The sequence below is a fragment of the Cebus imitator genome, unplaced genomic scaffold (assembly GCF_001604975.1).
Source record: "Cebus imitator isolate Cc_AM_T3 unplaced genomic scaffold, Cebus_imitator-1.0 Scaffold281, whole genome shotgun sequence".
Classification (NCBI taxonomy): domain Eukaryota; kingdom Metazoa; phylum Chordata; class Mammalia; order Primates; family Cebidae; genus Cebus; species Cebus imitator.
In genome coordinates, this window is record NW_016107596.1 from 3,320,702 (window position 1) to 3,335,740 (window position 15,039).

The 15,039-nt window shown below is 52.2% G+C and overlaps 1 protein-coding gene across 1 annotated transcript in view; it reads left to right on the forward strand.

Annotated features, from left to right (window-relative positions):
- The window catches only part of LHFPL4 (LHFPL tetraspan subfamily member 4), a 45,345-nt gene extending 36,060 nt beyond the window's left edge, over positions 1 to 9,285 (forward strand). The window contains exons 2-3 of the mRNA XM_017501571.2: positions 4,680 to 4,916; positions 8,738 to 9,285. Coding sequence (XP_017357060.1) covers positions 4,680 to 4,916; positions 8,738 to 8,838 — 338 coding nt within the window. The 3' untranslated portion in view covers positions 8,839 to 9,285. The remainder of the gene's footprint in view (positions 1 to 4,679; positions 4,917 to 8,737) is intronic.
- Positions 9,286 to 15,039: the final 5,754 nt, after the last annotated feature.

The window sequence follows — 15,039 nt, forward strand, 5'->3', positions numbered from 1 at the left end:
TTTTTTTTGAGATAGAGTCTTGCTCTGTCGCCCAGGCTGGAGTGCAGTGGTGCGATCTTGGCTCACTGCAATCTCTGTCTCCTGGGTTCAAGCAATTCTCCTGCCTCAGCTTCCCAAGTAGCTGGGATTACAGGCATGAACTTCCATGCCCAGATAATTTTTTAATCTTTAGAAGAGATGGGGGTTTCACCATGTTGACCAGGCTGGTCTCGAACTCCTAACCTCAGGTCATCCACCTGTCTCGACCTCCCAAGGTGCTGGGATTACAGGTGTGAGCCATTATACCCGGCCACTCAACACTATCTTTAACAATATTATCACAGTATTAAAAAAATTAGTATTGTTCATCTTTTGTCATACCTCCTGGCTGCTTGGAGCAGAGAAAGTCAGTGGGACTCTAGGGTAGCTGGATAGAGATCCCGCATCCTAGTGCTTCTGCCCCTACACCAGTGGTTCTCAGCCAGGGATAATCCCTTCATTGGGGACTCTTTTTTTTTTTTTTTGAGATTTTTTTTTGAGACTATGTCTCTCTGTTGCCCAGGCTGTAGTGCAGTTGTGCAGTCTTGGCTCACTGCAGCTTCAATCTTCTAGCTCAAGCAATCCTCCCACCTCAGCCTCCTGAGGACCTGGGACTACAGGTGCATGCCACCATGCCCAGCTAATTTTTCTAGATGTGGGTTTTCACCATGTTGCTCCAGGATGGTCTTAAACTCTCAGCCTCAAGTGATTCTCCCACCTTGGCCTCCCAACGTGCTGGGACTACAAGTGTGAGCCACCCATGCTCAACTGACAGTTTTTAATCGTTATGACTGGGGTTGGTGGTGGCCCTGGCATCTGGTGGGTAGAGGCCAGGGATGATATTAAGCATTGCACAATGCACTGGTTGGCCCCTACTATGAAGAATTGTCTAGCTTGAATGTCAAAAGCATTAAGGTTGAGAAACCTTGTGCCATCCTGCACCTGTGTATGTGCCTAGCAGCAGCTGGCTCTTCAGCCAGCTCATTATTTCCAAAAGAGACTTGAGCTTGGAATCCAAAGGCCTCAGCCTCAGTTTCCTCATCCAGTAAATGGGAATGCTGAAGACTGCCTTATCAGCAGTCATTCCATCTTCTGATGGTTGGCTCTGCTGGGCACTTCCCTGGCCTAGGCTATCTCTACTGGTCCCTTCCTATCTTTTTCCCAGGTGTGGGGAAACCCATCTAATTGGCTTTTCTTCATTTGTTTGACTTCTGATATTTCCCATTCTGAGAGTGGCCTCTGGGGCCCCACAGCCACCATCTGAAACCATGCAGGCTGTGCGCCCCAGCCATCTCTGACTACTCCTGGTATTGTGGGTGGGAGCTGCTGGTCTTTTTCCTTTGAAGCACGCCTGGACATGTGAAACTCTTCTATTCGTGTGTTGATTTGTTGACTGTATTCCTCCCCACACGCCTCCGCCCTGAGGACAGACACTGAGCCTGCTGTCCCTGGCACACTGCACAGTGCCTGGCACATAGTGGGCATACAGGAATGTATTTGTGGTTCTATGAGGCGAGAGGCAAAAAGAGAGGATAAGGTGAGGGGACAGATTTAGAGAAGGGGGAAAAGAGAGAAAAGGAATAGAGAGGAGGAGGGAGTTGAATGAAAGTTAAATGCTGAGAGATCTAAGTATGGGGGAAAGCGGGCAGGGCGGGGCGGGGGTCCAGCCTGAGACTTGAGCAAAAGGTGGACTTGCCAGAGAGAGGGAGGGGTACAAAGAAAGATGAAAAGGGTGGAGAAAAGAGAAAGGAATGGAGACACAGAATGAAATAGAGAGAGAGGCAGAGAGAACGTGCAGGCAGAAAGCAAAGGGAAGAAAACCTCCCCGAGGCCTCAGTGCTCAGGTTGCAGAGGGGAGGACCGCCTGCAGGAGCCGGCGTCGCGCTGCTGGGAGCGCCAGAATGCAGGCGCGGTTTCCATGGAGACGGGGATGCTCCCGGCGGGAGCCACAGACTCCAATGGGACCCGCGCCTCTGGCACCTTGGGAGTGGACGGCCAGAGAGGGGACAAAGGGACGGTGTGGATTTGCCCCTCCTCCGGCTCTTTCCCATTCCTGCCTCTTGCTGGAGATTTAGAGCCCGGGACTAGGGAGGCAAGAGCACATCCGCCTGGGAAAGGGCCCTGGGGACTCCGAGGGTGGGGGAAGGACGGGCTGAGACCACTCCTTGCCCTGCCCCGTTCCCTTCCTTGGCGTTTGACCCTCCTATCCTTTCACATAGGGTCCTGGAGGGTCTGGCAAAGTGCAGGGCTATGTGGGGAGATGGATGGCCAAACCTTCTCTGCAGGCCCCTCCTCCTCCTCCCGCCCTGTTAATGCTGGAGCACCATGGCTCAGTCCTAAGCTTCTCTTCAATTTCCACCTTTTTCATTCCTGGGGATGTAAATACCTACAAGTGCCCACAGTTCCCAAATTTGCATGACCAGCCCTGGCTTTTCCCAGAGCTCTGGCCTGTTCAAAGTTGCTGATTCTTTAACTCACCCACCTTGTTCCCACCACAGGGCTTTGCTTTTACCATTCCCTTTGTCTGGAACTCTTTTCCCAGCCCTTAGGTGGTGAGGTCCGCTGGAGTGGAGAATTGTCTTGGAGGAGGAGCGTTGGTGGGGGGCGGAGCCCTGCTGCAGTGCCTGTGTGACCACAGTATTGTACGGGGAGCCTGCACCTGGAAGAAGGGCACGAGTTGGGGAGAAGGGGAGGACTGGCTGAATCTGACAGTGCCACGATGGGGAGGAGGGCCCACTCCATGGAAGCCAGAGGAGGCTGGGGCCTGGGAGCATTCCCTCCACAGTAGATGTGGGAAGGATCTGGCCCAGCCAAGGGCCCCCTCCCACCCTGGGGACTAGATGGGCCAGGTGGACACTGGGCAGAGCTGACCGCCACCCCCACTTTGCATTGCTGCCATCTAAAGCCCAGGCTAAGCACCCCATGGGCCTGGTGCAGGCTCGAGGTCCCCACGGTTCCAAACAGAGCCCAGTGGAACCTTTGGGTCTCAGACACAGTAACCCAAATCCTGGCAGGACTGACAGTACGAGGGCCCCATCAAACTGGTGACAGAGCTGGTGGAGAGGAAGAACCCCCGTCTCCACAGTGGCCTGCCAAACCCGGGGGTTCTGACGGCCCTGTGATGCGGCACGTGCTGCTCTTCAAGCCAATCACTGTTACTAGAGGAACACACTGTGCTGATTAGCTCAGGCTTGGATCTCATCCGCGAGGCTAAGTGCTGACCAAGGGCCCACCTGGGCTGGGATTGGGACAGGTGGGTCGCTAAATCCAAAGCAGGTGGATGCTAGCTGGGAAACCATTGCCCAAGCCCTTCTGAGCCTGCCCCCTCTCCTCTTCTTTGCCTTTTTCCTCCTCACCTGAAACCCACTCTCCACATTACTTTCTTAGGTAATTATTACTTTTGGCGTTATAACTGGTTTTGATAACAGCCAAGATTTACTCAGAACTTACTGTGCCAGGCACTTTACATTTTGCTGCCTTCTGTAATCTTTAAAACCACTTGAGGATACTATTATTATTCCCATTGTACAGATGAGGAAACAGGCTTAAAGGTGAAGGAATTTGATCAGTGTGGCACATCTAGAAAATAGCTGAGCCAGGATTTGAGACCCAGACTTCTTAATTGCTTTGCTATTACACACCTCTCCCCACACCACGCAGCTAAAATCCAAGTATCCTACCTCCTAGGCCTAGTCTAGTGCCTGGCATATGGTAGACCGGGGTAAATACTACCTGAGTGCCTGGCACTGTGCTAAGTTTCTTGCACAAATTACTTCATTTAATCCTCCTAATAGCTCTGTGAAGTAAGTACCATGGTATTGACTGAAACAGGCCTGTTCAAGTTCGGTGGCATCCCTCATGGTCATACAGCCAAGTTAGGGGAAGAAGTAGGCTAAGTCCTATCACTGGCACTCTGTGGTCTGTGCTTCTAGCAAAGTGCTCAAATTGCATGAATGCTATGTATTCCAGCATCATGAATGAAAGGAAAACGGTGCCCAATAAACATTTGATGAGTGAATGACAAGAATTTAAAAAACGAAGAACAATGAGGGCAGGCATGGTGGCTCACACCTGTAATCCCAGCACTTTGGGAGGCTGAGGCGGGGAGATCACTTGAGGTTGGGAGTTCGAGACCAGCCTGGCCAACGTGTTAAACTCCGTCTCTTCTAAAAATACAACAATGAGCTGGGCATGGTGGGGGGCACCTGTAGTCCCAGCTACTCAGGAGGCTAAGGTTACAGTGAGCCGAGATCTCACCATTGCACTTCAGCCTGGGCGACAGAGAGAGACTCCATCTCAATAATTATACTGATGATGGGAGACGGAGTTGGTCCTGATGCTAGAGGAAGTTGAAGGAGGTGGCTGCGGATAGCTGTTTTCTCATATTCCCAGAAGGCTTCCTGGAGAATTTGATCTGATGGGGGAGCGCGAGGGCGTTTCGGGTTCCAGAAAGTTGCTGCTACCCATCCTAGACCTCTTTCTCTCTCCCTTTTCCCTGCCTCCACCCTCTCTCTTTCCCTCTCTGGAAGTGGGTAACAAGCACGTGGTTGGGTTGATGTTCCTGCAATAATACCTGGCCCAGACTGCAGACACTAGGGAGTAATGATCTTCTTCTCTTCCTTCCTGAACGTGGTGGTGGGCCCGGTGCTCGTGCCCCTCAGCTCTGTGCCTCGTCCTGGGCTGCATGATCTTCCCTGACGGCTGGGACGCCGAGACCATCCGGGACATGTGTGGGGCCAAGACGGGGAAGTACTCCCTGGGGGACTGTTCGGTGCGCTGGGCGTACATCCTGGCCATCATCGGCATCCTCAACGCCCTCATCCTCTCCTTCCTCGCCTTCGTGCTGGGCAACCGGCAAACAGACCTGCTGCAGGAGGAGCTCAAGCCGGAGAACAAAGGCGAGTGTGCTGTGGGCTGGGGGACAGCGGAGGGAGCCAGGCCTGCTCCGGGGAGGTGGGACAACTTCAAATAAAAGGAGTAGGAGGGATGCATGAATTGGAAACCCGGGCTGGGCACGGTGGTTCGTGCCTGTAATTCCAGCACACTTTGGGAAGCCAAGGCAGGTGGATCACTTGAGCCCAGGAGTTTGAGAGCAGCCTGGCCAACATGGCGAAACCCCCTCCCTCCAAAAATACAAAAACCAGCTGGGCGTGGTGGTGAGTGCCTGTGGTCCCAGCTACCCAGCAGGCTGAGGTGAGAGGATCACCTGAGCCTGGGAAGTTGTGGCTGCAGTGAGCTGTGATTGTGCCACTGCACTCCATCCTGGATGATAGAGTGAGAGGCTATCTCAAAAAAAAAAAAAAAAAAAAAAAAGAAGCAGAAGAAGAAGAAACCTGACAGTACAGCCACCTTTTAAATTATTTGGCATTTTTCCTCAGATCTGTTCATTTGCCTATGACCCAGCGAACCCTCCTCGGGTACAAACCCATGAGAAGTGTGCAGGGGTGCTGGTGGCCGCAACTTCACTATAACAAACAACTACAAACAACCTCATGGCCATGGACGGGAGGCCGGATAAAGACATGTGGCATGTTCCCATCACAGGGCAGTTCACAGCTGTGAAATGTCGCACTTCAGTTATATGTACCACGGTGGATATATCTCAGCAATATAATATTAAGAGAGGGGGGAAAAAACCAAGTTCCAGAAGATGACAGAGTGATATATTTATTGAGCTCGAAACTAAGCAAAACTAAGCAATATATTGTTTAAACACACATGTATTTGTGGCAATATTTTTTTTAAAAAGCAAAGAAATAATAAATATGAAAGATAAGATGACAGTCATTTGTGTTTATGATGGAAGGGGAGGAGGTCAAGTATATGAGATGGAGCATGGAGGTATATGCAAATTATGGGTAGAGTTATAGTTCTTTTTTTTTTTTGTCCTTGAGATAGAGTCTTGCTCAGTTGACCAGGCTGGAGCGCAGTGGCACGGTCTGAGCTTACTGCAACCTCCACCTCCCAGGTTGCTAGAAATAGATGTTCAGTGCCACAAAGAAAAATCAGCACTGAGACAAAGAATTTTTCAGTAAAGCAATTTTTACTTCCTGGACTGCAGGAAGGGTACTCCAGTAGCCATCATGCCACGAGAGTACAAAGAACAAAGGGAGACAGACACAAATTTATTTTTTACGCATTTGGGGTCGTCCTTACTGCTGTGTTTGATCTCTGTTGGCTGCAGCCAGACCTCACAATTTAAACTTTTCTAAACAAGTAGAAGCAGTGGAGAGCTAGGAAATGCCTGTGAGCACATTCAGCACATATATCTTGGTTAAAGTACAAGGACATAGAATGTGCTATATGCAGGGCTGGGCGCGGTGGCTCACGCCTGTAATCCCAGCACTGTGGGAGGCCGAGGCGGGTGGATCACGAGGCCAAGAGATCGAGACCATCCTGGTCAACATGGTGAAACCCCGTCTCTACTAAAAATACAAAAAATTAGCTAGGCATGGTGGTGTGTGCTTGTAATCCCAGCTACTCGGGAGGCTGAGGCAGGAGAATTGCCTGAACCCAGGAGGCGGAGGTTGTGGTGAGCCGAGATCGCGCCATTGCACTCCAGCCTGGGTAACATGAGTGAAACTCCGTCTCAAAAAAAAAAAAAAAAAAAAGAATGTGCTATATGCCTGTAAGCACAGCATGTCGAGAAGCTACATAGGATAGGGTTCAACACAGTTATTAGCACACTTATTCTTTAACAAGAAAGGTAACTTTAAAAAGGAACGTTTCTACTTCCCACACAGGTTCAAGTGATCCTTGTGCCTCAAACTCCTGAGTAGCTGGGATTACAGGCATGCGCCACCACACCGGGCTAATTGTATTTTTAGTAGAGATGGTGTTTCACCATGTTGGCCAGGCTGGTCTCAAATTCCTGGCCTCAAGTGATCTGCTTGCCTCAGCCTCCCAAAATGTTGGGATTACAAGAATGAGCCACCACACCTGGCTGAGGTATAGTTATTGAATGGTGAGCTCACCAGTGTTTATAAGAGATCAGGGTCATGGAGGGGTCTCACTCTGTTGCTCAGGCTGGAGTACAGTGGTGCAATCATAGCTCACTATAGCCTCAAACTCCTGGACTTAAGCGACCCTCCTGCCTCAGCCTCCTGAGTGGCTGGGACTACAGGCACGCACCATCACGCCTGACTAATTTTTGTATTTTTTGTAGAGACGAGGTTTCCCCATGTTGCCCAGGCTGGTCTTGAACTCCTGGCTTCAAGCAATCCTTCTGCCTTGGCCTCCCAAAGTGCTGAGATTACAGGTGTGAGCCACATTACCTGATACATTGTATGCTTTATAATTAGTGTATTGCATATAAATATTCATATATATCAAGTAGCATTAAAATACAATAAAGAAAAAGGGCCAGGTTTTGGAGAACTCCAGAGCTCCAATAACTTGCCCAAGATCACTTAAGTGGTGAAGACAGAATCTGAACCCAGGTCCAAGTCCAAAGCCCAAGCTCTTCCCCGCTGTCATGCTGCCTGTCTCAACCTGGTGAGGCCAGAGATTCCCTGCACGGCTTTGGGAGCTGTCCTGGCATGCCATCTGCTCATCCGTAGTCAGAGGCAGGTTCTAAATACCTGATGCAGTCTCTCAGACCCCGGGTTTTCTGTGGACTTGGTGTGAAATCAAGGCCTGCCCTCTGGTGGCAGCTTCCAGAAGTGCAAGACTAAGACTGATCCGGCCTTTAAGAAGGGGTGTGGATGTGACTAGTGTGAGGTGGCCTGCGTCAGTGTCCCTCCCCTCCCTCCCCAAAGCCCTCTAACAACTCAGTGTTAAAAATTGATGTAAAGGAGCCCCAGTTTTCCTCCCTTGAGTGTCCAGGGAGTCTCCATCCCTCACTGGGAGTTCATGATGAGTGAGCCTCACACTTCAATTTTGACCCAAAGACCTCTGAGCCAACAGCCATGGCACGCACCTGTGGTCCCAGCTACCCGGCTGAGGCAGGAGGATCGTTTGAGCCCACGAGTTCAAGACCAGCCTGGGTGATGTAACAAAACCCAGTTTCTATTAAAAAGAAAGAAATAAAAAAAAAATTTAAAAAGACCTCTGGAACCCAAGAAAAAAATAAAATAAATTGCTTCAATTTCCAGCATATTCTATGTACCAAACACTGCCAAGTTCTTGGCTGACATTATTTGTCTCTTTTTGACCCTTCTGAATTACCCTGTGAGGTAGGCTATGATCCTCATTTTTCAGATGAGAACATCAGGACTCAGAGGGGTTAAATGGCTTGCTCAAGGCCATCCTGCTGGTCAGATGAGGCTGGGATTTCAGCACTTGTGCAATTTGTCCCCTCTGACCCTTTTCTTTTCTTTTCTTTTTTTTTTTTTTTTGAGATGGAGTTTACTCTTGTTACCCAGGCTGGACTGCAGTGGTGTGATCTTGGCTCACTGCAATCTCTGCCTCCTGGGTTCAAGTGATTGTCCTGCCTTAGCCTCCCAAGTAGCTGGAATCACAGGCATGCACCACTATACCTGGCTAATTTTTTGTATTTTTGGTAGAGACAGGGTTTCTCCATGTTGATCAGGCTGGTCTCGAACTCCTGACCTCAAGTGATCCACCCACCTCAGCCTCCCAAAGAACTGGGATTACAGGTGTGAGCCCCCGCGCTCAGCCTCTCTGCCCACTTTTGCCCTGGGGAATATGCAAGGAAAGCGCAAATGCCCTGGTAGCCTCTGACTTTCTCTAATTCTCTCTCTCTCTCTCTCTTTCTTAGATTTTGTGGGCTCTACAGTAAGCTCCGTGTTGCGGCCCGGGGGTGATGTCTCCGGATGGGGAGTCCTTCCCTGCCCTGTAGCTCACTCACAGGGACCCTGAAGGCCGGGATCACAGCCCAGGAATTGGCCTGACCTCAGCTTGTCCTGCCTCCTGCCCTCTCATCACTCCATTGAAGCTCCGAGGGAAGACCCTGATCTCAGACTCACTCCTCACCAACTATCCTGCGAGCCCCAGGCTTTGAGGAGAGGAGAGCCTGGATGCAGCCTGGGGGAGGGAAGAGGCCCTCCAGACCCTGGGAGGGTCTAATTCTTGCTCCTCCCTCAATTTGAGCTAAGGGAGTCTGCATCCACCCAATCCCTTGGGCTTCTCCTCTCCTCTCTAGACTGGCCTGGAGGTCCCTGCAGATCCCCAAGGAGAGCAGAGCAGTAGTTCCAGCTCCCCAGGCCCCCTCAGTCTGGAGGGCTGCCGCCTGGCTGTATCCACATCTCCTCTGGTCCCTGCCTCCTCAAAAAATTTATTCTAGATACTGCCCCAGGGTGGGCTGGACTCTTTCCTACTTTTTTTTTTTTTTTTTTTTTTTGCTGATGTTGGTTCTACCACATCTGCCACAGAGCTCCAGGTGCCACCAGTCTCCCCTGGGACCTCCTCTGCTCCATTCCAGCCTGCTCCCAGCTCACCCTGAGGGAGAGCTGCACTGAGGGACGGACGCACAGGGCCCTGCTGTCAGCTGCAGACTGGGGCCCTGATCAGCCCAGAGTCTGAGAAAGGACCTTCAGGCTCTGGAGGCAGCGGGAAGGGCCATGTGGCCTCGGCAGCTGGAGCTTAGAAGCTGCTCAGCCTGGACCGGCCTGGCCTCCTCTTCCTCTCTGCTGGGACATCTCACCAATGACTCAGCCCTTGACCTTGGCCTGTTTTGCCCAGGCCTCCTCTCTGCTGGGATGTCTCACCAATGACTGGACCCTTGACCCTGGCCTGTTTTGTACAGCACAGACTTCTTGGCCCTATTGTCAGGGTTGGGGGATGTGGAGGGGCCCCAGAGGTGGGGAATTAGGGGATGCATTACCCCTTCTGCCCCTTCTCATGCCCTCCACACCCCAGGCATCTACCAAGGGCAGAGACTGTCTTGTCTCTTTGATACTTTTCTGCATAACTTGAACTTGCAGGTCATCTCTGAACAGGGTACCCCTGTCCCCCCTCCCAGGCCTTGTTACCCTGTCCCAGCCTCTTCCTCCTCCTGGCCCACCTCTCGCCTTGCGGTATGCCCAGGTCTGCACCTATGGGCAGTGCTTGGAGCCGAGGCATGAGTGTATGTGTATGTGTGTGTGTGTGCGTGTGAGTGCGTGTGTGAGCGTGTGTGTGTTAGAGGGGCAGGTGAGAAGTTTCTCCCCCCTCCTCCCACTGTGGGGGCATCTTCCTCCCCCTTGGCAGGGAGCAGGTGAGGGAGGGTCCTGGTGTTTTTTGAACCCCTCATTCCCCTGTGAGTCTGGTGGCAGAGCCATCTCGCCCGGAATCCTCCCCACCCTGGGGCCTGGACAGCTCCCCTCAGCACTCCTTGCTGGTGTAGATCGGTTCGTCCAGCGTCCCCCCCGTTGAACAGGACCTGGGAGGCTGAACAGGACCTGGGAGGCGTTTGTCCTCGCAGCCTGGGAGGCACCCTGCAGGCTGCCGGGGATGCCGCCTCTGCAGGCTTTGGCAGAGGGGAGGGGACTGCTTGAGTGCCATGTGTTTGCCAACCTTGTGTTCATTTCCACAGGACTTGGACCGGAGAGTTAGGGTTTCTAAGAAAGAACCTAGAAGTCCCCTGCCGGTCTCCCCACTCTGGACCCTAGCCGGAATCAGATGCTGGGGCCTGGTGGGTTCCTGCCACTTGTAACTTACCAAGTCCTCACGCCACTCCTCCACTCACTCCTCCAGGGCAAATGCCTCCCCACAGTGCTCTGATCCCAGCGCTGGGCTCCTTGTCCCTGCCAGCGCCTTCCTGGGCAGGCAGCCTGGGGTAGGGGCGCTGCGAGACAGCAGGTCCCAGTTAAATGCGAGGGTGCTGGGAGCCCCGTGGGAGGGAGTGGAGGCAGGAGGGAGTTTCTCAAAGATGCAAACCAAAGCCCAGCACTGGAAGGGGAGAGCAGAGTTGGGAGTGAGTGAGGGGAGGGGCGGAGCAAGCGACTCGGAATGGGGGAAGACACTGGGCTGCGGAGAGGAGGGGTGCAGAGACAGGGCGATGAGAGATGAGTGGAGAAGGAGCGAGGGGGACGGAGGCACAGAGATAGCGTGAGGAGGTGAGATCGAGACAGGTGCAGAGACGGAGAGAGATGAGAGACCAGCTGAGAGGCTTCCTGAGAGCTTGGGGTGGGGGAGGGGAAATGGATGGAAAGGCAGAAAAAGGGCTCAGGAGGGGGAAGAGGCAAATGAAGAGGTGGGTTGGGGGCAAGAATGGGATGCAGGGGAAGCAGAGGGGGATGAAGGAGCCAGGATGCGGGGGTATGAGGAGGGGGGCTCTGTCTGGGCACTGGGTGAGGGGAGAGCTTCTTCCCCTGAGGACGCCTGCCAGCAGGTGTCCTGGCCATACCTTGTTCCCCAAGGACACCCACCAAACCTGTGCCCTGGTTGGGGCAGGTTTAGAAATGACCCCTCAGAGGCCGAGTCTGGAGTCCCAGGGCACAGGCAGCCAAAGCCCCACCCTTTGGGGGAAGACTGGAGTGGGGGAAACCACTTCAGAGGGCCGGGGGGGGGGTCTGGGTGACTTAGGAGTGGCCTAACAGGCGCGTGGAGGAGGAGAGGGAGGCTAGTTTCCTGATGGGGCAGCCTGACAACGTTCCCACGCCACCGCGCCTGGCCAGCTGCCGTTCTGGCAAAGCCAGGGGGTGAGGCACCAGGGAGTTTGGGGTCAGGAAGGCAGAGTTGTGTGGGCTGAAGTTTGCAAGAACCCTAAGGTGACACAGGCAAGGGGTAGAGGTCAGGGTGGGGACCAAACCATAGACCGGGGCCCTGGGTCCTGCAGAGGTGTGGACGGGGTGGGTGGCAGGTGCTCCAGCAGGGGCTCTCCTGGAGCAATGAAGACATCACCGGGAGGGGACTTTGTGGTTTGCCTCTGCTCTCATTGGGCGATCTGGCTTTAGACTTGAGGAGGAGTCAAGCAGAGGAGATCAGTGCCTGTTTCTCACCCCAGGAGGGCCTTGTTGGGCTCTAACCTAGAGCCTTCTGGCTTCGGGTCCCAAGAGAAGTCCCCCTCTAACTGTGACCCGATCAGGGGTCTGCCTGCCTTTTTCTGCCTGATCTGAGGACTCAGGAGAGGCCACGGCAGCCACAACCTAGGGGTGTTTCAATCCCTGGCCCACTGCGCTGGTCAGTTGAGTCCTTCTGGGCACTGGGGCTATGAAAACTTTCGTCTTTGGGGACCGGTACCCATGGAGGAAAACTGCTTTCCTGAGGGGGTGAGGACCAAAGAATCAAGATCCTTTTCAGGCCTGCAATAGCCAAGATGATGAGAACTTTTAGATAAGGCTGTGGGGAGAGTCCCTGGCCTTTTGAACATACTGTTTGGGCACAGGGGGAACAACCCTTCTCCAGCTTCCAGTGTGAACTGAGAATGGGAAGCCCTGTCTTTGGAGAAGCTGGGATCTTCCCAGCATGAGAAACTTCTGCAGGCCCCTGCCTGGCTCACGGCTAACCTTTGGGTAGGACTGGAGTTTCCTGAACAGGGAACAAGGGAGCCACAGTCCTTCCGCAGAGCTCTGACGGGCAGGCCTCTGGGGGCCTGTGCTGTGTGCTGTTAGGATAGCTTGGTGTTGTCTACACCCCATTAGTAAGTTTTGTCTGAGTGTGTCCTCGCTGTTCATTGTCTAATTTGGTAACATTTATTTTGGTCCTGACCCCTTCTGCTGCTGCTGGGTTTGAGCTTCAGTGCAGGTGGAATGACATGCAAATAAAGAAACACTTTCTATCACCCATGCTGGCTGTTGCTTCTCTGAGTCATTGGAATCAAGAGGGGTCAGATTCCAACCCCATGGATCATGTTTGGCTGGTATTAACAGAGCCCTACCACTGTGGCTGAACAAGAGTTTATTCTACCATCACATTAAAAAAAAAAAAAGAAAAACCCTGGAGGTGGGTAGATCACGACTGCTATGGCCCTCAGTGTTATCCAGAACCCAGGCTCCTGTCTTTCTGCACTGCCATTTTCAATTCTGGCTACATCCTCAAGAACACCTCATGGCCCAACATGGCTGCTGCAGCTCTGGTGACTTGGTCCACATTTCATTAGAAGACTTCTGGAAATTCCAGGCCGAGCGCTGTGGCTCAAGCTTGTAATCCCAGCACTTTGGGAGGCCGAGGTCGGGGGATCACAAGGCCAGGAGATTGAGACCATCCTGGCTAACATGGTGAAAACCCATCTCTACTAAAAATACAAAAAATTAGCCAGGTGTGGTGGCACACACCTGTAGTCCCAGCTACTCGGGAGGCTGAGGCAGGAGAATCGCTTGAACCTGGGAGGCGGAGGTTGCAGTGAGCCGAGATCACACCACTGCACTCCAGTGTAGGTGACAGAGCAAGACTCTGTCTCAAAATAAAATAAAAGACTTCTGGAAATTCCACAGGAATGTGTCACATGGGCCACATAACTGAAAAGGAGGCTGTAAAAATGTGATCTGTTATCTGGGTGCATTGCCAGCCCAAATAAAATTGGGCCAGGCGAGGTGGCTCACCCCTGTAATCTCAGCACTTTGGGAGGCTGAGGCTGGTGGATCACCTGAGGTCAGGAATTTGAGACCAACTTGGCCAACATGGCAAAACCCCGTCTCTACTAAAAATACAAAAATTAGCCAGGCATGGTGGTGCATGCCTGTAATCCCAGCTACTTGGGAGGCTGAGGCAGGAGAATTGCTTGAACCTGGGAGGTGAAGGCTGCAGTGAGATAGCGCCATTGCACTCCAGACTGGGCAACAGAGCAAGACTCTGCCTAAAAAAAAAAAAAAAAAAATGGGCGGAGGGTTCTGTTACATAGAAGAAAGGAGTGAATAGAAGGAGTGATACAGTAGTCTCTGCGCACCGCTGACAGCACAGGCTTTACTTTTCCAAGTCCATACAAGTGGAAAAGAGTGGAGCCTCATTTGCTCTAGCCAGAGTGCTCAGTCCAGTTACTTTGCCTCTCTCTAAAGCCCCATTGAATCATTGAATAAATAGGGAAAACAATAGTGACTCCCTGCAAGGGAAGCCGTAGCAACACACCAGGGAATGCGTGCACCCTGCTCCGCAGGTGTCTGCACACTCTAATGTCCCCGGTATCAGGTAGCTACACTGAACACTTGGAAATGGGGTCCTCTTCCAACACATTTTAAGCACTTAGGGTATGCTAAGCACTTAAGCTAGAGAAAATGAACAAAACAGAGATCCGGTCTTAAGCCTACGTCTGGCTGAGGAGATGAACATGTGACAATAATGCATGACTTGCTACGTGCACGATATTGTCAGTGTCCTAGGCAGGGACACCGTAAATGGCTTTTGGTGGAGTGGGCAGGGTAGGAGGAGGTTTTGCTGTAGGATGAGAAGTTAGGCAGGAGGGGTCAGGAAAGCCATTCAAAGAGAAGGCAGCTTGAGGAAAGAGGCTGAGGTAGGAGGCAGAACTGTGTGTGGAGGACAAAAAGCAGCTTAGTTTGAAGCGTGAAGTATGAGGCAAGGAGGAGTCAGAGATGAGTCTGGAGAGACAGGCCAGGGCCAGACCATGAGAAAGCTTGAGGGCCACGGACAGGAGTTCGGACTTAGAGCAATGGGGAACCACTGAAGGATTTGAAGCAGAAGGAAAAATGATTCAATTTGCATTTTGGAAAGAGCGCTCTGGTGACGGCGTTAGGGGACTGGATGAGGGGTAGACTGTTAGCCCGTTTTTGCATTGTTATAAAGCCATACCTGATACTGCATACTTTATTTTATTTATTTATTTATTTTGAGGTGGAGGTCTCCTTCTGTCGCCCAGGCTGCAGTGCAGTGGCACATTCTCAGCTCACTGCAACCTCTGCCTTCTGGGTTCAAGTGATTCTCCTGCCTCAGCCTCCTGAGTAGCTGAGATTACCAGCGTGCTCCACCACATCCATTTTAGTAAAGACAGGGTTTCACCATGTTGGCCAGGCTGGTCTCAAACTCCTGGTCTCAAGTGATCCACCCACCTCGGCCTCCCAAAGTGCTGAGTTAACAGGCATGAGTCACTGTACCCGGCCTGCATAATTTGTTTTTATTTTTTTGAGACAGGGTCTTGCTCTGACACCCAGGCTGGAGTGCAGTGGTGCAATCACAGTTCACTGCAAC